Raw genomic sequence first — 23,241 nt, 5'->3', positions numbered from 1 at the left:
TGGTATGGTGGTACTTCACTTATTCTCCCAGAGCAAAAGTAAAACACCTTTTTTTTCCTCCTGATTTAGTTCTTAGATTATTTATTTATTTCCCAAAAAACCTTGCTTCTTTGGAAGCACATGTGATCAGGGGTAGGACGTCCAAGACCCACAAATCCTTCAAGTAAGATCCTTCTATAGAGGAAGGTGCCTAACAGGAGATGGCTGAATGTTACCACAACAGTCTTTGCCTGGTGTCTGTTATGAATCATTTTTTACCCAGTCTTAATGTAATCACTAAGGAGGAAAAGATAAAGATATTCTATTACTTTTTCACAAATGTTCTTTAAAAACTAATTTCAATAGTCCTCTAGTTATTAAATGCATACTGTTCGTTTTAAAAGGCTTGAAAAGTAAGAAGAGAAATGTTGATTGCCAGAATCACCCACCCCACATATACAGCATTTTAAAAAAATTATTACAGTATTACAGACTAGCCTTCGTTCCCTAGAGTGATGATGAAATGCGTCTGATGCTCTTCCAGGAATCCCAGACCACATCCAGCCACCATGAGTTCCCTCGGTGAAGCAATCATCCACCTTGGAATTGATCTGTTCCATCAGATCAGACAATCAAAGAAGGAAAATATCTTCTATTCCCCTTTAAGTATCTCGTCAGCCTTAGCCATGACTTACTTAGGGGCCCGAGAAAACACTGCATCACAAATGCAGAAGGTGGGTGGCAGCTGCCTTTCCGTCACAGGTTTGCATGGGTTGTCTGCTGGCTGCTGTGCAGATGACCACAGGTCTGCTGTCCCCGGATCCCACGGGAAGCTCAAGCAGCCCCACGACTGGGTGGGCACAGAGAGGGGCACGCACTCTCCCGCAGGGCTCCCCACCTGCTTCCTGTGCCTGGACTTCCTCTGGGGGCTGGGGTGAAGCTCTCCAGTTGCCCAACAACCAAAGGTGAGGCTTTAATGGAAGAGTTCACTGGAAGTGAGGCCCTGACTAAAATCCACGGGAGACCTCTTTACATGTTTCCTCAATGATGAATGAGAAACGAGACACGGTTCTTTAAAGTGGACAGCGCTCAAGCAGCTTTGTGTTTTCCACACACAGACTGTGTTTTTTAAGGATGAAGCTTTCACTCAACATTTCTGTGTGCTTTTTGTTTCCTCTTGAGTTTGTCTCATGAGGGGCGGTTATTTGGTATATAGTTTTGTCTGTGGGTATTCTTTTGTCCTTCCGTTCTTTCTTTTTTACTTACTCTGATGTGTATAGATCATTACAGACTCCTTGTCCGACTCCCTGTCTTCTCCAGGTCCTTCACTTCAATGAAATCACAGAGAACCCAAGAGGAAGAGAGACAAGAAATCCCGTGAGTCAGAGAGCATTGGATGTAGAGAGGGTCATACGTCCAAGAGGGCCGTAGCTTAAACTGGGGATTTCAGATAGACTGGGAAAAGTCCATTTTTAGAGGTCATGCTAGGCAAACTGGAGAGAGTTGTTTCTCAGTTCACATGTGTGCACGTGGGAAATCATTTCAGTTATGTCCTACTCATTGTGACCCCATGAACTGTAACCCTCCAGGTTCCTCTGTCCGTGGGATTCTCCAGGCAAAAATACTGCAGTGGGTTGCCGTACCCACCTCCAGGGGATCTTCCCACCCCAGAGACTGAGCCAGCATCTCTCATGTCTCTTGCATCAGCAGACAGATTCTTTACCACTGGCACCACCTGGAAAGCCCTCTCATTTCACATTACATGCTTCTTTACTTCCCTAGTGGCTCAGACGGCACAGCATCTGCCTGCAATGAGGGAGACCTGGGTTCGATCCCTGGGTCAGGAAGATGCCCTGGAGAAGGAAATGGAAACCCACTCCGGTACTCTTGCCGGGAAAATCCCATGGACGGAGGAGCCTGGTAGGCTACAGTCCGTGGGATCACAAAGAGTCAGACATGACTGAGCAACTTCACTTCCCTTCCCTTCCCTTCACTTATTTACTTCATATCTTTGTTTTTCTGAAAGGAGAGAAGCATATGCTTAACATCAGGGACTCTGAAACCTGAAGGAGCTTCAAATAGTGATCTGCTGTTCAGGAATGAGGAACATGGCAAAAATACGATGGCTCTCAGCCACAGTGACTCCATCCCAATTAGCCAGGGGCAATAAAAAGGTTGCTGCATCGCACCCAAATACATTCAAATAGGACAGCAGGGCCAGGAAACTCTGGTAAACGCTGGTAAACTCTGGTAAACTCTGGAAACTCTCATAAAGGTTATATATTATTATATAGAATAAAAATGAGTATATTAATCACAATATGTTCCTATAATTGCATGGTTTTAATTAGCTCTTAGATTAAGAGCAATAAGCATATGATCAAGTATATTATGGAGTATTTTGGAAAATGAATGAGAGCTACGGTTTATCTAAATAGTCTAAAACTCTTAGCCAGAAAGTGAGAGATTCTGAACTCAGACAAGCCTACATTGAAAAAATTATCTGTATCTCCTTGGAGAAGTTTCTAAGCTCTCTGAGCTCTCCTGTCTTCATGCGAATGGCACTGAAGACTTAGAGATGCTGAGGTACAGCTGTTCCCAGGCTATCTGGCACCCACTGTTCCTACACTGGGAAGTGTGGCCATCACAGTAAAGAGCCACAGATCACAGTCAACAGGTCTTAGAAGGTAATCCCCCAAAGGATATAACAGGGCATCGAATCACAACATAGACGACACACAGAGTTCATGTTCTCACACAGCTGGTGACTTAGAAATTCTCTATGGCTCCAGGCCTCCAGGAGCTTATGTTTAGCTGAGACCTTTACCCTAACCGCTGGAGACGACTGAGAGACAGTGCAATAATGGAATGCTGATGCATCTCTAGTTCAACAGAGAAAAGGTTGGAGTGTGTTAGAGCAGGAAGAGAGAGTTACCTGGAAGATTTAATGTAAAGATTAGGAAAGCTAATTCCAGTAACACGGGCCAATTAGGGGAAATAACCACAACCATCATCCCTGGGGATACCTCCCTCTAGACAGGGATCCAACAGACCCCTGGGGGTGTACTGTTTACATTGACAGAGACTCCAATGAGCTCACGTTTTGACATTTGAAGGTTGAAAGGCCAGGAAATGTTCATCATCACTTTCAAAAGCTTCTGATGGAATTAAAGAAATCCACTGATGCCTATGAGCTGAGTGTCGCCAACAGGCTCTACGGAGAAAAGGAGTTTCGGTTTCTCCAGGTGAGTTTCCTGGTCTGTCACGCCTTTGGTCTGCATCCCGGGTCCTCGGGCCCCATCTCCTAATGGGGGCGGGGGGGTGCAGAGGAGCCTGGGGACCCACATGGGGAGATTTCTCCCAGGGGCGCCAGGCTCCCCGACCACAACCGCACCCGCTGGAGTGTCCAGAGGCTGATAGCACACCAGTGAGGGGGGGCTAGGGATTGGCTTGTGAACTCTGCTTAATCAGGATTTAACACATTTAATTTAATTTGGGAATACCTACATAGTTACTGATAAATTACTTTTCATTCTTGCTATCTTCCTGCTCATGTCATAGGAATATTATGGATAATGTTATGGATAATGTTCAGAAATTTTATCTAGCCAGTGTGGAATCTGCTGATTTTAAAAATGCTGCAGAGGAAAGTCGAAAGATGATTAATTCCTGGGTGGAGAGCCAAACCAATGGTAGGTTATGAGAGAGTCACTCATTAAAAATCACGGCTGAATCCTCGCTGTGTGTGAACACGGTGCTGGACCCTGACCGGGCTGTCAGGAGCAGGGGTGAGACGAGACTGCAGAGGGTGGGGAGGCCCTGCAGGGGGTGGACGGTCCACGTCATGCAGAGAGAAATGGGCAGGTGGGGCTCCCAGGACCAGCCCCCTGCAGGCACAGCTGAGCCTGGATGACAGTGTCTTGTGCATCCCAAGTCTCTGCTCAGGCTTCAGGTTAATTCGTAAGTGTTTCTTTTAATTAGAGGCTTAACTTCTGGATTATGATTCCCTAAGAGAAGATATTAGAAAGGTTCCCTTTGCTAATTGGGAAACAACCTTCTCTCCCCCAAACCACCCTTTCTGCAGAAATGACCCTGCAGTAGGAGGTGTCTGGCCCATGTCCCCCTCCCACAGGATTGTCATAGGTGTCTTCCCCTCCCAGGGCAGGTGGTTGGACAAAGTCTCCCTGTCCAAAACAGAGCACCAACCTACAGCAACTCAACGTGGAGAATGAAGATGAAGACCCCTCAAGGAATGGTGTCTGCCACGTGCTCTAGATTACTGGGTGCATGTTGATTGTCCAGAAGAGTATTCTGGCTACTTCCTCAGAATATTGAGCTCAAATTTCAAAAGACAGAGACAGAGGAAGCAAGGAAGAACAGGAGAATGAACACAGGCTGGAGGAAACAGGAGAAGACGCAGGGCAGGCAGTGAGGGAAGGATGCAGAAATGTGATTCGTGGAAACTGTATCTAGAATCAGGCCATCGGGGCTTCTTGTGAGATGACTGAAGCTCCCACACACAGAGACTGAACACCTTCCCAGTCAGGAGCAGGGGCGTCTGCACGAGGGTGACTCCATCAAGCTGGGGCCGTGAGCAAAGCCTCACCTGGTGAACCACTGGGCATGGAGTCCCTCACGGGCTGACTTGTGTGAATATTTAATCATCAGTTGCAACTTTCTAAACATCTTCCAGACAAACCACTTGTGCCTTTCATGACAGACTTTTGATTTTCTGTCTTTGCAGAAAGAATCAAGGATCTGTTTCCCAAAGACTCTCTCGACAGCTCTACTGTTCTGGTTCTGGTGAACGCCGTCTATTTCAAAGGGCAGTGGAACCAGAAATTTAAGGAAGAAAATACTGTGGAGGAAAAGTTTTGGCTGAACAAGGTATTGTCTGTAATTAATATATAATAATGTAACATAGCTCTCTGTACAATGTGAAAGTTAAATACATATTTGATCATTTCCTTTATAACTGCGAGTAGAAGTAGGATCTATCGAGGCTGTCTTTTTTTGCCTTTATTTAGTTGGTATAGGTGAAGAAACTCTTGTCTCTAATTCACAGATTTCCCAAACTATCTCTTAGAAGGAAGATGAGTTTGGTATCTCAATAAGATTATCTTTTTTTTTCTTTTGGACTAATGCCCATTTAGCATTTTTGGCCACATGAATTTATTGCAGGATGCAAGCAAACCTGTGCAGATGATGAAACAAACCAATAGTTTCAATTTCATGTCACTGGAGGACGTGCAAGCCAAGATCCTGGAAATCCCGTACAAAGGCTCCGAGCTAAGCATGATGGTGCTGCTGCCCGATGAAGTAGACGGTCTGCAGGAGGTAAAACCTGGTGCCTGTGGCGCTTCATGCTGCTGCTTACATTGCTGGCGACACAGCGCCTGTGCGGGCTGCTCACAGAAGCAGTGCTCACAGAATGCTGGTGATGTGCCAGGAGAGCAAAATACTGGAGTGTGTCATTTCTTCTCTGTTGAGTCTAATGGAAAATCATGAAGGAGAACTTGGCATCCTGTCACTTTCCAAAAAAATAGACCTTATAGTGTGATATGGAAGAATATGTAGAAAATCTTAACTTCACAGGCCCCAGTAATACTCTGAGAAAACTAGAATGCCACTTCAAAAAGTAATATGCTTGGCTCACATGTGAATATTTTGCAACCGTCAAAACTTCACCTACTCCAGTCTATTCATTTGAAGACAGGGGAGACTAAGAGTCAAATGTAGGTGACTCTTTCACTCATGAACAACATCAAACAAAGTAAAACACTGCTGAGCTCCATTCTGCAGACTGAATCACGTGCTTCGTAGAGAGCAGACAAACCAACCTATCTTGATGCTCACTTTCTATTCAGACGCATTCTCTCAGAGTTCTTTGGAGCCTCATTGCTCGGAATTTAAAAAAAAGTGAATCTTCCTTTTAGCATTGTTATATTGGTTCAAGATAATTTGTAAAGAAACCAATAACAATATCCGGCATGTAAAAGTCATTCCATAAATGGCCATCTGCAATTACTGTAATACCAATGATGCTGAATTTGCAGTGAACTTGCCACACGTAAAATATATATGCGGTAGCTTAGGGACTAACACACGATGCCTAAAAATGTTAATTAAGTAAACACATACACTGAATCTCTACTTAATGTTGGTATTATGTAACAATTTAAACTTGATCAGAGAAACATATCTATACAGGAAATGTTTTCAAATACATCAAGCAAGTAAAAGGAATAATAATGGGTTGTACACTATAATTATATCATGCAAAAACTATGCACAAAAAGACATTAACAAGACAAGACTATTTGAAAATGAAACATGTAGTGATCTGGCAACTTAAGAAGTGAAGATATATAGTTCATCTTTTACAAAATAAATTTATTTAATCGTTCTGCTGTTATGTATGGATATATATACACATATATATACAGAAGGCTCAGTTTATCATATAACTATTACAAAATATTCAGCTTATACAATGAGATTACATGCTGTATATAAATATATGTATATAGTATAGTGAGTTTATATGTATAATAGAACTGAACCTCCTGTATTCATGTTTACTGTGAAGACCATCGTTTTCCAGACAGTTCAATCCTAGGTTAGGTGGGCTCCATGACCGCTGAGAATCCTGACAGTTGTTCCTTTTCCACTGTTACAGCTTGAAGACCAGCTCACTGCTGAGAAGTTAATAGCGTGGACGAGCCCACAGAATATGAGGAAGAGACAAGTGGACTTATACCTGCCTCGGTTTAAAGTGGAAGAGAGCTACGACCTCGTGCCCACACTGCAAGCCCTGGGGATGGTGGACGCCTTCCGTGATGGGGTGGCCGACTTCTCGGGCATGACCGGGGGACGCGATCTGGTGGTGTCAAAGGTCTTCCACAAGTGCTTTGTGGAGGTGACCGAGGAGGGCACGGAGGCCGCAGCTGCTACTGGTGTAGAAATTATTGAAAGAGCAGGAAGAAATTCTGAGAGTTTCCGCTGTAATCACCCTTTCCTGTTCCTCATCAAGCACATCAAGACCAACAGCATCCTCTTCTGTGGCCGAGTCTCTTCCCCTTAGACATCCTTGGGCAGCGGCCACACTCGGGGACATCAGAGAGCTGTTCCCGGAGCTAGAATGCTGGTGTAACAGGTTCCCTTGGATTCGTTTTCCTTTCCAAACGTATAGTCACCACTCACAATGTATTGGATAAAATATTGTTTGTCTGTCTCTATCTTTTTACAAAACATGTAACCTACTCTATTCCCCATGAAAACACCTCCTTGGACAAAGTGTTCACTATATTTTAAAAAGTTATTTCCATACTCTATCTTCTACTAAGTTTGAAATATCATAGCTCCTATTTCAAAAGTTATTTTTACTTTTCAAACCTAGACATTCACATTGAGTTCAGGTGGTATGTGGGACACTTACATGTCTAAATTTTTAATTTTCTGAAATACATTATCAATAAAACCATGGCCTGTTCATGTCACTTGTTGCTCATCATTTTTTGTTTTCAACAAAGTGCAAGTGACCCCCCACACGTGGAAAAGATCATATAGAAAGATATTATCCTTTATAGACATCAAAATAGTGCAGCATGATGAGGTTAACAAGGCAGACTGCTGTCAGAACATGGAAGGCTCTGTAACCCATGTAAGAGCCCAAATATAAGCGTCTAGAACTCAGACTTGGGATGTGAACTGAGTCTCTAAGTAGGTAAGACAGATGATATATATGTTAGAGCTACTGAAAGAAATATGGTAATCGTGGCTGAAGCAGAGATGGGATAAGACTGGGAGAGCATCCAGTGAGAAGAAGGGCTGACAAGTGACCCTGAAGTCCACCAACCCATAAAGCAAAGAACTGACAAATTTTATTTCGCAAAACATAACATTTCTCAGGGCACATAGATTGGCATGATGGTTTCACAAATATATACTCACCTCAAACCTCCTGATGTTCATACATTAAATACATACAGCTCTTTATACATCATTCATCATTCATACATCATTCACATTCTCTCATCACAGTATTGTCATTTCTTTTTCGGGAGGTGTGTTGTTCAAGAACAGGTGTCACACTGTTGATCTCTAAGGGAGAGGGGAAGCTGGGGTCTCCTATGCTGCCATCTGGGTGATGTCTCCAGAAAACCACATATCTCCTTGGCTGAGCAATGCACTTCTAGAGAAAGTCTTTCTCAAGTACACAAAGTGGCACATATCACTACTTTCTTACAGGGTTAAAAGTTGACCAGACTATTACCAGACCAGTAATTCCACATCCTGATTTTACCCAAGAGATATGAATACATCCACCACAAAAGGTCTAAGACACAAATGTTCACTGAAGCCTTATTCGTAATGGCCAGAAAGCTGGCAAAACCTCAAGTGTCTAACAGGGGAACAAAACAGGTGAAGGAAAGTACAAACCCAAGAACAGTACTTAGAGATAAAAAGGAAAAAACTACTGACAACATGGACTAAACTCCTACACGCTGTGCTGTGCAAACAAGAGACTGAAAAGAATGAGTGTGTGTTATGTAATCCCCTCAGATGACAATTTTACACTATGGATAAATGTAGCTGGGCATCCCCGGTGGCTCAGTGGTAAAGAACCCGCCGGACAATGCAGGAGACATGGATTTGATCCCTGGGTTGGAAAGGTCCCGTGGAGAAAGGAATGGCTCCCCTCTCCAGTGTTCCTGCCAGGAGAATCCCACGGACAGAGAAGCCTGGTGGGCTACAGTCAGTCCATGGGGTCGCAGAGTCAGACACGACCGAGCGACTAATCGACAACAAATGTGGTTACATCTCAATACAAGAGACCTTTGAAACACTTAGAACAATACGGTCATAGGAAATGATAGTAAAAAATACAAAAAACTGATAGCCAATTATTAAATATGAAAGCTAGTATTTTATTGAATGAGATGGATCAGAGCATAATTTCCCTGTGCTATTTCACTTAAGACGAAGATGGATACCGCTAAACACTCATTGGTTGTGTGGCTAACGTAGAGTCTTAAGCTTTGCTATCGGCAGGTTGAATCACTAAACATTTCCAGAGATGAAACAAATGAGGAATCACCTTCATAAGAGAAGAAATTTTTATCGGATTAATAACACAAATGTTGTATATTAATCGAATACTACACACTGTATTGGCAAGAAATTTTATAAGTTTCATTCATGGGTTTAACCCAACGTATCTTAAAATTATATAACCATTAAACACTCCAGAGGTTTGGTATTTCCTTGTGTTTGAATAAGTATCAGGAATAACATAAAAATGTGTCCGGTGTAAACTCATAGGTAGAAATATAACATTTAGTTTGAGAAGATTTCCAGACGCTCCTCTGGTTGGGTCTCCAAAAGATCCCAATCTGAAAACAGTGAAAGATTTGAGAAGTTATGTTGTTAGTGAAAAGTTGTCATTACTCCTTCCATCACCTTGCCTTATCTTATCTTCAGAACAAGTCGTTCTGAGCTGAACTCCTGCCCTTCGGATGCTGCACCCTTCACAGCTTACAGGAATCTCTATGAGCCAGGGAAGCAGAAGCCCTGTGAGTGGGCCTGTGCAGTCTTGATCCATCAGTAAAGGAGTTTTGTCTTGGTTGCTCCCAGGCGTGTCTCATCAGGAAGATCTGAGGGAGGCGACAAGCTCACTGTTCTTTTGTGACATGTGGGCAGGTTGGGAAACCTGCCCCTGTGAACACAGGAGATTCTCAGGTAGCTAAGACTGGAGACAGAACACAGGCCCTTGAGATGTTGCAGCTTCGTACAGTAATAATGCCTCCATAGGCAGCTGGAAGCTTGCTCCAAGGTGTGCGCTGGGGCAGCCTTCCAGCCTCACGCAGGGGCTGGAACCTCAGCTGTGACGGTCCAGGACCCCGGTCCGCCGCAGGGGCTCAGTCTCTCTGCCTCCCTCTGCACCGCCCTCCCTTCCACCTCTCTCTCTCTCCCCCTCTTTTCCTCTCCCTGCCTCCCTACACGTTCTCTCTCTCTGCCTCTCTCTCTCACCAAACACGCACAGCATCTAAACAAGGGAGCTGGGTCAGCAGGGCTCCACCATTAAATACACCTCGGCTTTGGAGCTAAGCCTCCAGGAAGGCCTCAGGAAAAGCCCCTGCCGGGGCAGCCAGTTTCCCGCGCTGCCCTCCCATCTCCACCCTTGAAACGAGGACTTCACCTCCTGGGGCTCTGAACTGCTGCCACGCTTAGTGGCCCTGAAACCAGGAACAAGCCAGAGCGCATCTCTCCTCACCCTTCTGGGTTCTGGGGAGGAGAAGCACCGCCGGAGCCACGACAGAGCCGCCCACACCCGCAGGCCGGCCCTGCGAGGCCCTGACCGCCTCCTGCGCGCCGCCCCCCGGCGCCGCGTCCGCTCCAACGCCGCCGCCGGCCCCGCTGCTCCAGGGCCTCGTGTCCTGAGCTCAGTGTCCGCGCTGCGCAGGCTTGCTCAGGATCGCATGGATACAGATAAATGTCTCGTGGTCATGGAGAAATACTGCCATGGCTTCTCTCCAGACTCTTACGAGTGTTTAGTTTGGCTGATAGGATCGCTGGTGGTACCGCACTGAAGAGACCTTCCTCTGCCCCCCACACCCCCCCCCCGCAATTTATTTCTAATCACAGAGTGTGACCTTATGTGTAAATAGACCATAGACATAGCTAGTTAACATAAGATCGTACTGACTCAAGCTGGGTCCTCATCCAATGACTGGACCCTTATATGAAGAGAAGAGACACAGGGAAGACGGTCATGTCGAGACAGAGGCACAGGCCCGGAAACTCGAGGAACCACCAGGGAGTAGAAAAGGTAAAGAGATTTCTCCCCGAGAGCCTCGCGAGGAAGTGTGGTCCTGAGAACACACTGATTTTAGACCTCAAGCCTCCAGAAGTGGGAGAGAATGAATACGGTGGTTTGGAACCTCAGTGTGGGCCGCTCACGACAGAGGTCCTAGGAACCTAACACAGTGCCTGGAGAGCAGAGAAGTGCCCTCTCACGCTCCCGTGCCTAAACTGTTAAGTTACGGTAGTTTACTAGAGCAAAAACTCAACCATTTCAGCAATCAAAAATACATTCAAAGAAGGACATGAGCCCCATCAAAACAACACTGTACATCAACATTCAATGCAATGCCCTGAATTTCAGGAGCACATCTTCTACTTGAAGTATAGGGAATTAGGATTCATTGTCAGGTGGTCATCAGATGCAGGGAGGAAATCACTGGAACGAGTTACAGCCAGGCGTTCCTTGAGCAATAATAGACATTTACTAGAGTCTCTGGAGTTGACGTTTTCTTGCTTGGATCACTGAGAAACTGAAGGTGCTGATGACAGCTGTCCCTGGCAGTCCTGGTGAGATATGTGCTAAAGCCAGAGTCACGTCGGGGAACACAGAGCCTGGTTGCAGAAGTCATGGGGTGGGGAAGGATGGTGCTATCATGGTCTCAGAGTTTGTCTCAGAGGATGAGGCTTAGGAAGTCAGTGGCCACCAAATGTAAAGGAGCCTTGGCAAACCTCCCTTGTCATTAAGTCCCTGCTTCTAGCACTGTGGTAGAGACCCTTCACTAAGCTCAGTACTAAGTCATGGAACATAATTAAGAACTCAATGAATGGAGAGTGAATCATTAAGAAATTATAAAAATAGATAATCAAACACATTATGTGATCACCCCTACATTCACACGGAATCAAGAAGCCTTCTTTCAAATGTAAGAGACCAAGAGTCACTGATTCCTAGTTCATGCACAAAGAACAGTCTCTCTCTTCCTGCATTCTACCAAAAAATTAAGAGACCCATAAAAGCGAATCCTGGAGGCAGTGCGATCTTTCTGACATGATAAGAAGTTATAGAATAAAATTTTGACTAAGGACTTACTCAGTCCTTCCTTAATATATAATTTTAATCAATTCAAGGGGCTTCCCAGTTGGCACTGGTGGTAAAGAACCAGGTTGCCAACACGGGAGACATAAGAGACCCAGGTTCAATCCCTGGATTGGGAAGATCCCCTGGAGGAGGGCATGGCAACCCACTCCAGTATTCTTGCCTGGAGACTCTCCATGGACAGAGGAGCCTGGTGGGCTACAGCCCAGAGGGTCACAAAGAGTGGGAAACGACTGAAGTGACTTAGCAAACACACACAAAATCAATTGGAATGTTAAATGTCAATCAAAAACTGCTGAAAGGAAGGGCTGTAGAAATGGTTCTAGAGACAGGAGCTGTGAGAGAGGGTTGGATGGTGCTAAGCACAGAGTAGGATGACTGTCCCGAGTGGAACTGGAGGCATGGGAATGGGGAGACGGGTGGTGAGAATGAACTGTCTCAGTCTGCCATGACACACCTACAGACAAGACCATTCCCCAACTAAGGGACATTAAGGTAAATCTGATTCATCCTGTTCAGATGCTATTTACATTGTGCGGATCTGTATCTACATGGGAATATTAAAACAGTAATTGATCATATATGAAACGAGTCACCAATCCAGGTTCGATGCACGATACTGGATGCTTGGGGGCTGGTGCACTGGGACGGCCCAGAGGGATGGTATGGGGAGGGAGGAGGGTTCAGGATGGGGAACACATGTATACCTGTGGCAGATTCATTTTGATATATGGCAAAACCAATACAATATTGTAAAGTTAAATAAAACAAAATTTTAAAAAATAAATAAATAAAACAGTAATTGGCAGATATCCTGTTATTGAAAGCTTGAAGGGTTTTCTCAAGTAACCAGTTTACCTGCAGATGGGTATGACCACGTGCGTAATAAGAAGGAAGAGATAAAATGCCCCCTAGGATGTGCACCTCAGCAAAGCTGGTGAACCTTCACGCCCTTCACAAGGACGGAAGAAAACAGGAGGAGAGCAGAGGAGCTATTTTGAAGCAACCTACACAGGTATTAGAAATATGTGGGATGGTTCCTGGACATGTCATTTCCTCTTCAGTTTTATTGGATTCTGGGATTCATGATGCCAATGATGTTGGTATATTTAGAAAATACCCAAAGGCAGGTGGCAAGTACTGACTTGCAGAATCGTCTGAGAAGTGCTGAGTGTCCTGTGACACTGTGTGACATCGTGGTGTCTTCACCTTGTCTAATACATGCCAGGAGAACTTTTGAAAAGGAGGGAGAGAAGGATGCGATATGGATTCTTATTTGAACTAACCAAAGTTCCCTCTAAATTCAAGCAAAATCCTTTGCTTTGCATACATGCTCAGTCGTGTCCCACTCTTTGCCACCCTATGGACTGACTGTTGCCCGACAGACTCCTCTGTCCCTGGGATTTCCCAGGCAAGAATACTGGAGTGGGTTGCCATTTCCTCCTCCAGAACAAAATCTTGATCTTCATCAGTTAGTTGCTTTTCCTCAAAGCCAGCCTCTGTACCACCAACCTCGGTAACTTACTCACAGGAGGAATCAGCTCAGTCAGTGGTTCCCTTGAGTCCTCGACTCCTGCTCTGTGCCCTGGGCTTCCTCCAGGCCCAGCCGGGGCTCCTTACTTCTGTCTCTGGGCTCAGAGCCCTTTCTCTTTGAACCCAAAGACGTTCACCCTGCTCTGGCCCGGGGGCTTCCCTGCTCTCTGACAGCACCCGTGACCCAGCCTTGACTGGGAGCTCTTATTCCTCATGTTTGTTGTTTTCCATCCTGGATCTTTTCTCCTGCTTATTTCCTTCTTCTTTAGACTCAGCTCTGCCGTTAGACTCCAGCAGACTCCATCCTCGCTCAGCCCACCCAGTCTCAGCTCTGGGGTCTTTGACCTCCAGTGTCATTCGGGGGTCAGGACACATAACCAGGAGGAGCCCTAAGAGCAGCAGGGCTGAGCTCAGGAATCATCTTTCCGGTTTAGGCACACAGGTCTCCCCTTCCTCCAGCTCGTGTCTCCATCCCTGTGCTTCTGGGACTCTGTGGTGGGTGAGGCTTCCTGTGAGTGGGCGCTGTGCTGGGACTGCACACTTGGACCAAGTGCAGTACTGAGTGCCGGGGTGAGGAGAGGATTGGAGCCCACACACACGTGCTTTCTCCTAACCTGCTGGAAGTAAAGTGGTGCAGCTGCTGGGGAAGGCAGTCTGGTAGTTCTTCTAAATCAATCAGAGAGTGAAATTCAACCAATCAATCGATCAAGTGTAAACTTACTGTTGACCCACAGATTTCATTCTTAAGTATATGCCTAAGAAATTAAAACATACGTCCACACTGAAACTGCTATTTTACACAACCCTAAAAGAGTATCTGAAACCCTGCCTTCCTCCCTAATGACTGTGGGGTCCTTGGAGGAGAAATTAGGGACCCATTTCCACCCCTTTATATTTTGTGGGAGAACATGATCTCTACTGAGAGGGCAGAAGACGCAGCTTCTTTTCATCTAAACACAAGGAGATTTGTCAGTAAAGACCCGGAGTCTGTCTACACCTCCCTGTGGGGAGTGGATACACACGCAGCCTCCTGGAACCAGCTACCTGCCTGGAGAGCTCACCTGGGCAATTCACCACTTGAGCTTCTGTTCAGTCACTCTTTAGCTCAATTCTGTTATCTGTGAAATGGGGAAAACAAACTCACCAACCTAAACATGGTACTAAAGAGGAAAATGGGTGAATACAAAACCCCAGTGTTTTGTATTAAAACAGCAGTGTTTAATATTATTCTATTACAGGAACACCAGATGCTTGAAGAGATGAGACTCCAGTGGTGAGACTCAGCCATGCCATTCAAAGAACACATTTTTTCCTCTTTTTTTCTTAGAGACATTTGACTCTGTTGTTCTGGTCATGAATCAGAAGTGGGTGTGCTGCAGATCAGGATGATGGAGAAATGTTGTAGTTCTGGAGCTCAAGCTATTTACTTTTCTGAGAAATCTTCGTACAAAAACATTAGAAAACTGCCCTTAAAATGGGTCCTGTTTGTATCCATTGTTCTTCTCAGTGAGAGCAAGTGAGTTTGCTGGAAAATGAGCTGCCCTCTGACCTTAGCAACCAGGGCACAGCTGGGATTAACCACGAGGACAATGGGGTCACCGGGAGGACCGCGCCAGGGTCCAGCCTCGAGGGGAGGCAGATCATGCCTGGTCTCCACCTACAGCTGACACAGTTTGCCAATCTCTCTTCAGTGGAGACATTGAGCTATTTTCCCGGGTATACAAAATATTTTTAAAGAAACAGCCTTTTCAGAACTTAAAAAATGTCAGCGTTTCAATAGTTTGTGTTAGAAGTGGTCTTAAACACAAGTCAACATGTATTAACAAGAGAAGAAAGATTTTTAAGGGTTATTTCTGGCTGGGCCTAGTTCCTGAGGGTACGTGAAGAAGCTGCCACATAAGTGTACTGTCACAGGTGTCGGAAAGGCACGTACATGCCTTTCCCATGAGCACGGATGGTAGGGCACAATTTCTTCTGCAGAAGGAAAGGACCTACAGGAGTTGGTCAATAATCTTGTCTTGACTCATAAACACTTCTTCCTCATGAAGTTGAAGGTAACTGGTGAAGAAATCAGAAGTTGATCTTGAAATACCAGCTGCCTTGGGGCACGGGCAGCGGCTGGAAGAGGTATATATTCAGGGCTGAGCGCGCCCGGCACACAGGCTTGCAGGCTGCCTGCCCACCTCTGCTTCCTCCAGGAACACAGGTAAGTGCTTCCAGCAGCTCTGCGCTAACTCAGGAGTCCTTTCTGAAAATAATAATGAATGTGATGTTTTATCGTGCGTGTGTTAAATATTTCATTTGGTATGATGGTATTTTACGTATTCTGCCACAGACGAACTTTTTCTCTTGATTTAGTCCATAGGTAATTTACTTATTTCTAAAAGAAAACCCACGTTCCTTTGGGAGCACGTGTATCAGGGGTAGGCTGTCCAGCATCCACAGATCCTTCAAGTAAGGCACGGAGGTACCTGATGGGAGATGGCTGGATGTTACCACATCAGTTTTGCCTTTGAATCTGTTATAAATTCACTGGGAAAGACCTGGAGGCTGGGAAAATTGAAAGGAAAAAGAAAAGGGGGCAGCATGGATGGGATGGTTATACAGCATCACGGACTCAATGAATAGGAATGTGGACAAACTCTGGGAGGTAGTGGAGGACAGAGGAGCTTGTCCATGGAGTGCAAAGAGTTGGACATGACTTAGCAACTGAACAAGAACAACACAACCTCTGTTATAAAGCACGTTTTACCCACTCTTGTACAGTCAGTAAGGAAGAAACAGTAAAGATACGCTATTACTTTTTCGAAAACCGTTCTTTAAGTATTAATTTCAATAGTCGTCTAATTATGAGATGGATACAGGTACATCTCTCAATTATGAAATGTATAACATCAAGTTTCTATTATATTTAAGAAACGTTTTCTATAAATAAGGCTTCCCAGGTGGCACTAGTGGTAAAGAACAAATCTACCAGTCCAGGAGCTGTAAGAGATGTGGGTTCAGTCCCTGGGTGGGGAAGATCCCCTGGAGGAAGGCATAGCAACCCACTCCGGTATTCCTAATTTCAAGCCTTCTAATTACTAAATGTATACAAAGGAAAAATCTTCGTTGCCAGAAATCCACAACCCACACATAAGGCATTTCTTTTAGAAATTCTCATTACAGACTACCTTCCTTCCCTAGAGTGATGATAAAATGCATCTGATGCTCTTCCAGGACTTCCAGACCACATCCGGCCACCATGAGTTCCCTCAGTGAAGCAATCATCCACCTTGCAATTGATCTGTTCCACCAGATCAGAAAATCAGAGAAGGAAAACATCTTCCTGTCGCCTTTGAGTATCTCGTCAGCCTTAGCCATGACTTACTTAGGGGCCCGAGAAAACACCGCATCACAGATGCAGAAGGTAGGTGGCAGCTGCCTTTCCATCACAGGTTTGCATGGGGTGTCTGCTGGCTGCTGTGCAGATGACCACAGGTCTGTTGTCCCCAGGGTCCCAGGGGAAGCTCAAGCAGCCCCACGACTGGGTGGGCACAGAGTTATGGGGGCAGGGCTCCCCACCTGCCTCCTGTGCCTGGACTTCCTCTGGGGGCTGGGATGAACCCCTACAACTGCCCAACAACCAGAGGTGAGGCTTTAATGGAAGACTTCAGTAGAAGTGAGGCCCTGACTAAAGTCCACGGGAGATATCTTTACATGTTTCCTCAACGATGAATGAAAAACGAGACACAGTTCTTTAAAGTGGACAGCGCTCAAGCAGCTTTGTGTTTCCCACACACGACTGTGTTTTTTAAGAAGCAAGTGTTTGCACTGAATATTCTTTCTTCTTTTCTTTGTTCCCTATGCTTTGGGGGTTTTTTGTTTGGTTTGGTACTTGGTTTGCATTTTCTTTCCTTTCTTCTTCCTGACTTTTTTCTTTCTTTTTGGTCGACTGTGATGCACACAGATATATCAGGTGACACTTCTTTGCCCCACTGTCTGTCTCCTCCAGGTCCTTCACTTCAATAAAATCGCAGAGAACACAAGAGGAGGAGCCGCAAAAGAGCACGTGAGTCACAGGGCACCGGATTTAGAGGATCACGTATCCACGAGGGTCATAGTTTAAACTGGGAATTTCAGACCAAGTGGGGAAAGTCCACTTTTAGGGACATCTTAAGTGAAACCCAGCGGACAGAGTTGTAGCTCATTTCACGTTACATATATGTGCTTCACGGCTTTGTTATCCTAGAGGAGAGTAGCATGTGCTTCACGGGAAGGGCTCGGAAACCCAAAGGGGCTTCAGACTGCGCTCTGTTGTTCAGGAATGACAAATGTGGACAGTACAACTGCTCTGAGCCACAGTGACTTCATCCCAGTTCACTGGGGATGATAAAATGTCTGCTGCAATACATGCAAATCCATGTGAAACAGAATAGCAGGGCCAGGAAGATGAAAACTCTGATGTATAGTACGTATTTTATTATGGTTATTATAGCAAAATAATAACTATACTATTTATAACATGTTTCTAACATTGCATAGTATGAACTCATAATATTAATATTATTATTGGATAATGTTACATCATGATGGTAGTTCATATTATGAAGACCAATAGGTAGGCATCAAAATATATTATGGAAAGTGATTAACTGAGAGCTATTGTTTATAGGCTCGTCCAAAACTCTCAGGTAGCAAGGTTAAGGTTCTGGATTGAGACAAGCCTGGGTTGAAAACCTGGCTCTGTCTCCTTGGAGAAGCTACTTAGCCCTCCGCACTCTCTTGTCATCATGTGAATCCAGCCAAAGACTTAGAGATGCTGGTGTACAGCTGCTGGCAGAGTCCCAGACACACACTGCTCCCACACCGAGAAGTGCGGCCATCAGAACGAAGAGCCGTAGGGCAGAGTCAACAGGTCTTAGAAGACAATCCCACCAGGAGTATAACAGGGCTTCACGTCATAACCTAGGACGATACACAGATTTCACTTTCTCACACAGCTGATGACTGTCAGAGACGCACTATGGTCTGGCCCTCAAGAAGCCTAACTTTAGCTGAGAAGGTGACCCTAAGCATTGCAGACGGCTAAGACAGTGCCTGGAGGAACGGCGCTGCTTGGGAGTTCAAAGGAGAAAAGAGGGTGTGTCTGAGCAGGAGAAAGAATTGCCTAGGAGACCGGCTGAAAGGATTAGGAAGGCTATACCTGTAAAACACACCAATTAGGGGAAATAACCACAACCATCATCCCTGGGGATACCTCCCTCTAGACAGGGATCCACAGACCCCTGGGCATGTAGAGTTTACATTGACAGAGACTCCAATGAGCTCACTTTTTGACATTTGAAGGTTGAAAAGCCAGGAAATGTTCATCAACACTTTCAAAAGCTTCTGACAGAATTAAAGAAATCCACTGATGCCTATGAGCTGAGTGTCGCCAACAGGCTCTACAGAGAAAAGGAGTTTCGGTTTCTCCAGGTGAGTTTCCTGGTCTGTCACACCTTTGGTCTGCATCCCAGGTCCTCGGGCCACATCTCCTAATGGATGGCGGCGGGGAGGGTGCAGAGGAGCCTGGGGACCCACACGGAGGCATTATTCCCAGGGGCGCCGAGCTCCCTGACCACAACTGCCCCTGCTGGAGAGTCCAGAGGGTGATAGCACACCAGTAAGGGGGGGCTAGGGATTGGCCTGTGACCTCTGCTTGATCAGGATTTAACACATTTAATTTAATTTGGGAATACCTACACAGTTACTGACAAATTACTTTTCATTCCTTCTTCCTTCCTGCTCATGTCATAGGAATACATGGATAATGTTCAGAAATTTTATCTAGCCAGTGTGGAATCTGCTGATTTTAAAAATGCTGCAGAGGAAAGTCGAAAGATGATTAATTCCTGGGTGGAGAGCCAAACCAATGGTAGGTTATGAGAGAGTCACTCATTACAAACCACGGCTGAATCGCCGCTGTGTGTGAACACGGTGCTGGACCCTGACCGGGCTTTAAGACAGGGGGAGGCCCTGCAGGGGGTGGACGGTCCAGGTCAGTGTGGAGAGAAACAGGCGGGGGTGCTCTGATGACCAGCCCCCTGCAGGCACAGCTGAGCCTGGAAGACAGTGTCTTGTGGATCCCAAGTCTCTGCTCAGACTTCAGGTTGATTCATAAGTTGTTTCTAAATTAAAGGCGTAACTTCCGGGTTATAATCCCTAAGAGAAAATATGAAGAGTCCACTTTTGCTTTCTTAACTGGGAAACAAGCCGCTCTCCATTACACCATCCTTCTTGCAGAAATGACCACCTGCAGGAGAAGGGTCCTGGCCCACGTCCCCCTCCCACTGGATTGTCACAGTGTCCACCCCACCCAGGGAGGGGCTGGACAACGTCTCCATCCCATGAACCGTATCCTACCTCCCTTCCGAAACATAGGCTTAACCTACAGCAACTCAATGTGCAGAATGAAGAAGACAGGGAATGGAAACAAGAGACAAAGCTACTGAGGGAACAGGAAGGGAGGAAAGGGAAGAAGAAAACTGACCAGTAAAGGTCAGCTGAAATCAGTTCTTCAGAATTGATGACCTGTTCATCAGTTCTGATGAACAAGGTATTGTCAGAATTGATGACCCAGAATTCTTGGGTCAGGAAGAGCCCCTGAAGGAGGGCACGGCATCCCACTCCAGTATTCTTGCCTAGAGAGTCCCATGGACAGAGGAGCCTGGTGGGCTGCAGTCCGTGGGCTCACAGACTGAAGAGGCTTAGCACAGCATGGCATCTTAAGTATCATAGAAATATCATGGCATCTTAAATATCAGAAATCAGTTCATCAGGATTCCTTGTGAAATGACTGATGTCCCCACACACACAGACTGAACACCTTCCCAGTCAGGAGCAGGGGCGTCTGCATGAGGGCGACTCCATCAGGCTCGGGCTGTGAGCAAAGCCTCACCTAGTGAACCGCTGGGCATGGAGTCCCTCACGGGCTGACTTGTGTGAATATTTAATCATCACTTGTAACTTTCAACGTATCTGACAGATAAACCACTCGTGCCTTTCATGACAGACCTTTGATTTTCTGTCTTTGCAGGAAAAATCAAGGACCTACTTCCCAAAGACTCTCTCGACAGCTCTACTGTTCTGGTTCTGGTGAACGCCGTCTATTTCAAAGGGCAGTGGAACCAGAAATTTAAGGAAGAACATACTGCAGAGGAAAAATTTTGGCTGAACAAGGTATTGTCTGTAATTTACGTCTATAACCAAGTGTAGCTACGTGCACTGTGAAATTTAAATGCATGGTAATTAATATATAACTCGTATAGAAGATAGAATTTGTCAAGGCTTATTTTCTTGTCCTTTTTTTAAGCTTTATTAACCTGGGATTCCTTGAAGAAACTCTTATCTCTAAGACACAAATTTCCCAGATCATCTCTTAGGAGGCTGAGTTTGGTGTCTCAATAATACTATTTTTTTCCTGGCCTACTGCTCACTTGGCATTCTTTTGCACATGAATTTATTGCAGGATACAAGCAAACCTGTGCAGATGATGAAACAAACCAATAGTTTCAAGTTCGGGTCACTGGAGGACGTGCAAGCCAAGATCCTGGAAATCCCGTACAAAGGCGAAGAGCTAAGCATGTTGGTGCTGCTGCCCAATGAAGTAGACGGTCTGCAGGAGGTAAAACCTGGTATTCACTGTCTCCTTGCCATTGCTCACATTTCCAGTGATTCAGTGCTTGTGTGGGCTGCTCATAGATTGGTGGTACTGGCTGGCAGCATAGAACAAAAAATAATAATAATAATAATAACATCTGCTACTGCTACTGCTACTGCTACTGCTAAGTCACTCCAGTCGTGTCTGACTCTGTGCGTCCCCATAGACGGCAGCCCACCAGGCTCCCCCGTCCCTGGGATTCTCCAGGCAATAACACTGGAGTGGGCTGCCATTTCCTTCTCCAATGCATGAAAGTGAAAAGTGAAAGTGAAGCCGCTCAGTCGTGTCCGACCCTCAGCGACCCCATGGACTGCAGCCCACCAGGCTCCTCCATCCATGGGATTTTCCAGGCAAGAGTACTGGAGTAGGTGCCAGTGGCTCAATGGTAAAGAATCCGCCTACAGTGTGCGAGCCACAGGAGACACGGGTTCAATCCCTGGGTCAGGAAGGTCCCCTCGAGGAAGAAATGACAACCCACTCCAGTATTTCTGCCTGGGAAATCCCATGGACAGAGGAGCCTGGAGGGATACAGACCATGGGGTCACAAAGTGTCAGACATGACCTTCACATGAAACACATGTTGTTTCATTTCTGTGTGCATGTTTATATAACACACATCCACACATGTGTATAGACATTTCTGTATACGCGTATATAGTGTACATACATACATAAAAAGAGCAAAGTTATAAATGTATAAAAACATTTATTTGATCGTATGATATATATTCAGGACTGTTATTGTTTCCCCCTCAGAGAAAATGTAATAAACTGAATCTCCTGTATTCATGTTTACTGCTAAAATAAAGGTTTCCCAGACATTTCAATCCAAGGTTAGGTGGGCTCCATGACCATGAGAATCCTGACAGTTGTTCCTTTTCCACTGTTACAGCTTGAAGACCAGCTCACTGCTGAGAAGTTAATAGCGTGGACGAGCCCACAGAATATGGGGAAGAGAGAAGTGGACTTATACCTGCCTCGGTTTAAAGTGGAAGAGAGCTACGACCTCGTGCCCACACTGAAAGCCCTGGGGATGGTGGACGCCTTCCGTGGTGGGGTGGCCGACTTCTCGGGCATGACCGGGAGCGGTGATCTGGCGGTATCAAAGGTCTTCCACAAGTGCTTTGTGGAGGTGACCGAGGAGGGCACGGAGGCCGCGGCTGCTACCGGTGTGGTTATTATACGCACATCATTACCGTTTCGTGAGCGTTTCCGCTGCGATCACCCTTTCCTGTTCCTCATCAAGCACATCAAGACCAACAGCATCCTCTTCTGTGGCCGAGTCTCTTCCCCTTAGATGTCCTTGGGCAGCGGCCACACTCGGGGACGTTCAGAGAGCTGTTTCCGGAGCTTGAATGCTGGTGCAACAGGTTCCCTTGGATGCATTTTCCTTTCCAAACGTATAGTCACCACTCACAATGTATTGGATAAAATATTGTTTGTCTGTCTCTCTCTTTCTACAAACACATGTAACCTACTCTAATCCCCATGAAAACACCTCCTTGGACAAATTGTTCACTATTTTTTAAAAGTTATTTCCATACTCTATCTTCTACTAAGTTTGAAATATCATAGCTCCTATTTCAAAAGTTATTTTTACTTTTCAAACCTAAACATTCATATTTACTTCAGTTCAGGTGGTATGTGGGACCCTTACATGTCTAAATTTTTTAATTTTCTGAAGTGCATTATCAATAAAACCATGGCTTGTTCATGTCATTTGTTGCTCATCCTTTTTTTTTTTCAACAAAGTGTGAGTGACCCCCCACACGTGGAAAAGATCATATAGAAAGATATTATCCTACATAGAAATCAAAATAGTGCAGCATGATGAGGTTAAAAAGGCAGACTGCTGTCAGAACATGGAAGGCTCTGTAACCCATGTAAGAGCCTAGATATAAGCATCTAGAACTCAGACTTGGGATGTGAACTGAGTCTCTAAGTAGGTAAGACAGATGATACATATGTTAGAGCTACCGAGAGAAATATGGTAATTGTGGCTGAAGGCAGAGATGGGATAAGACTGGGAGAGCATCCAGTGAGAAGAAGGGCTGACAAGTGACCCTGAAGTCCACCAACCCATAAAGCAAAGAACTGACAAATTTTATTCCCCAAAACACAACTTTTCTCAGGGCAAGAGGAATCA

At 45.4% G+C, this 23,241-nt stretch overlaps 2 protein-coding genes across 2 annotated transcripts; both read left to right on the top strand.

Annotated features, from left to right (window-relative positions):
• The first annotated feature begins 3,556 nt into the window (after positions 1-3,556).
• Positions 3,557-7,465, top strand: LOC139179360 (serpin B4-like). The gene is made up of 4 exons (XM_070778605.1): positions 3,557-3,671; positions 4,724-4,866; positions 5,161-5,316; positions 6,659-7,465. Exons 1-4 carry the CDS (start codon positions 3,560-3,562, stop codon positions 7,061-7,063), a joined length of 816 nt encoding a protein of 271 aa, XP_070634706.1. The 5' UTR covers positions 3,557-3,559; the 3' UTR covers positions 7,064-7,465.
• An 8,106-nt stretch (positions 7,466-15,571) lies between these two features.
• On the top strand, positions 15,572-22,814 carry LOC109577731 (serpin B3-like). Its single transcript, XM_070779164.1, has 8 exons — positions 15,572-15,620; positions 16,634-16,823; positions 17,409-17,465; positions 18,743-18,871; positions 19,193-19,310; positions 20,472-20,614; positions 20,904-21,059; positions 21,988-22,814. Exons 2-8 carry the CDS (start codon positions 16,659-16,661, stop codon positions 22,390-22,392), a joined length of 1,173 nt encoding a protein of 390 aa, XP_070635265.1. The 5' UTR covers positions 15,572-15,620; positions 16,634-16,658; the 3' UTR covers positions 22,393-22,814.
• Positions 22,815-23,241: the final 427 nt, after the last annotated feature.

Source organism: Bos indicus, chromosome 24 (genome assembly GCF_029378745.1).
Source record: "Bos indicus isolate NIAB-ARS_2022 breed Sahiwal x Tharparkar chromosome 24, NIAB-ARS_B.indTharparkar_mat_pri_1.0, whole genome shotgun sequence".
Lineage (NCBI taxonomy): Eukaryota > Metazoa > Chordata > Mammalia > Artiodactyla > Bovidae > Bos > Bos indicus.
This window is presented reverse-complemented; position numbering and strand designations above follow the sequence as displayed.

Coding starts and splice junctions, on each gene's coding strand:
- LOC109577731 (XM_070779164.1), top strand. CDS start 16,659: ATGAGTTCCCTCAGTGAAGCAATCATCCACCTTGCAATTGATCTGTTC. Junction 17,466..18,742: donor GAGGAGCCGCAAAAGAGCAC/GTGAGTCACAGG, acceptor TGACATTTGAAG/GTTGAAAAGCCAGGAAATGT. Junction 21,060..21,987: donor AAGTAGACGGTCTGCAGGAG/GTAAAACCTGGT, acceptor CCACTGTTACAG/CTTGAAGACCAGCTCACTGC.
- LOC139179360 (XM_070778605.1), top strand. CDS start 3,560: ATGGATAATGTTCAGAAATTTTATCTAGCCAGTGTGGAATCTGCTGAT. Junction 4,867..5,160: donor AAAAGTTTTGGCTGAACAAG/GTATTGTCTGTA, acceptor AATTTATTGCAG/GATGCAAGCAAACCTGTGCA. Junction 5,317..6,658: donor AAGTAGACGGTCTGCAGGAG/GTAAAACCTGGT, acceptor CCACTGTTACAG/CTTGAAGACCAGCTCACTGC.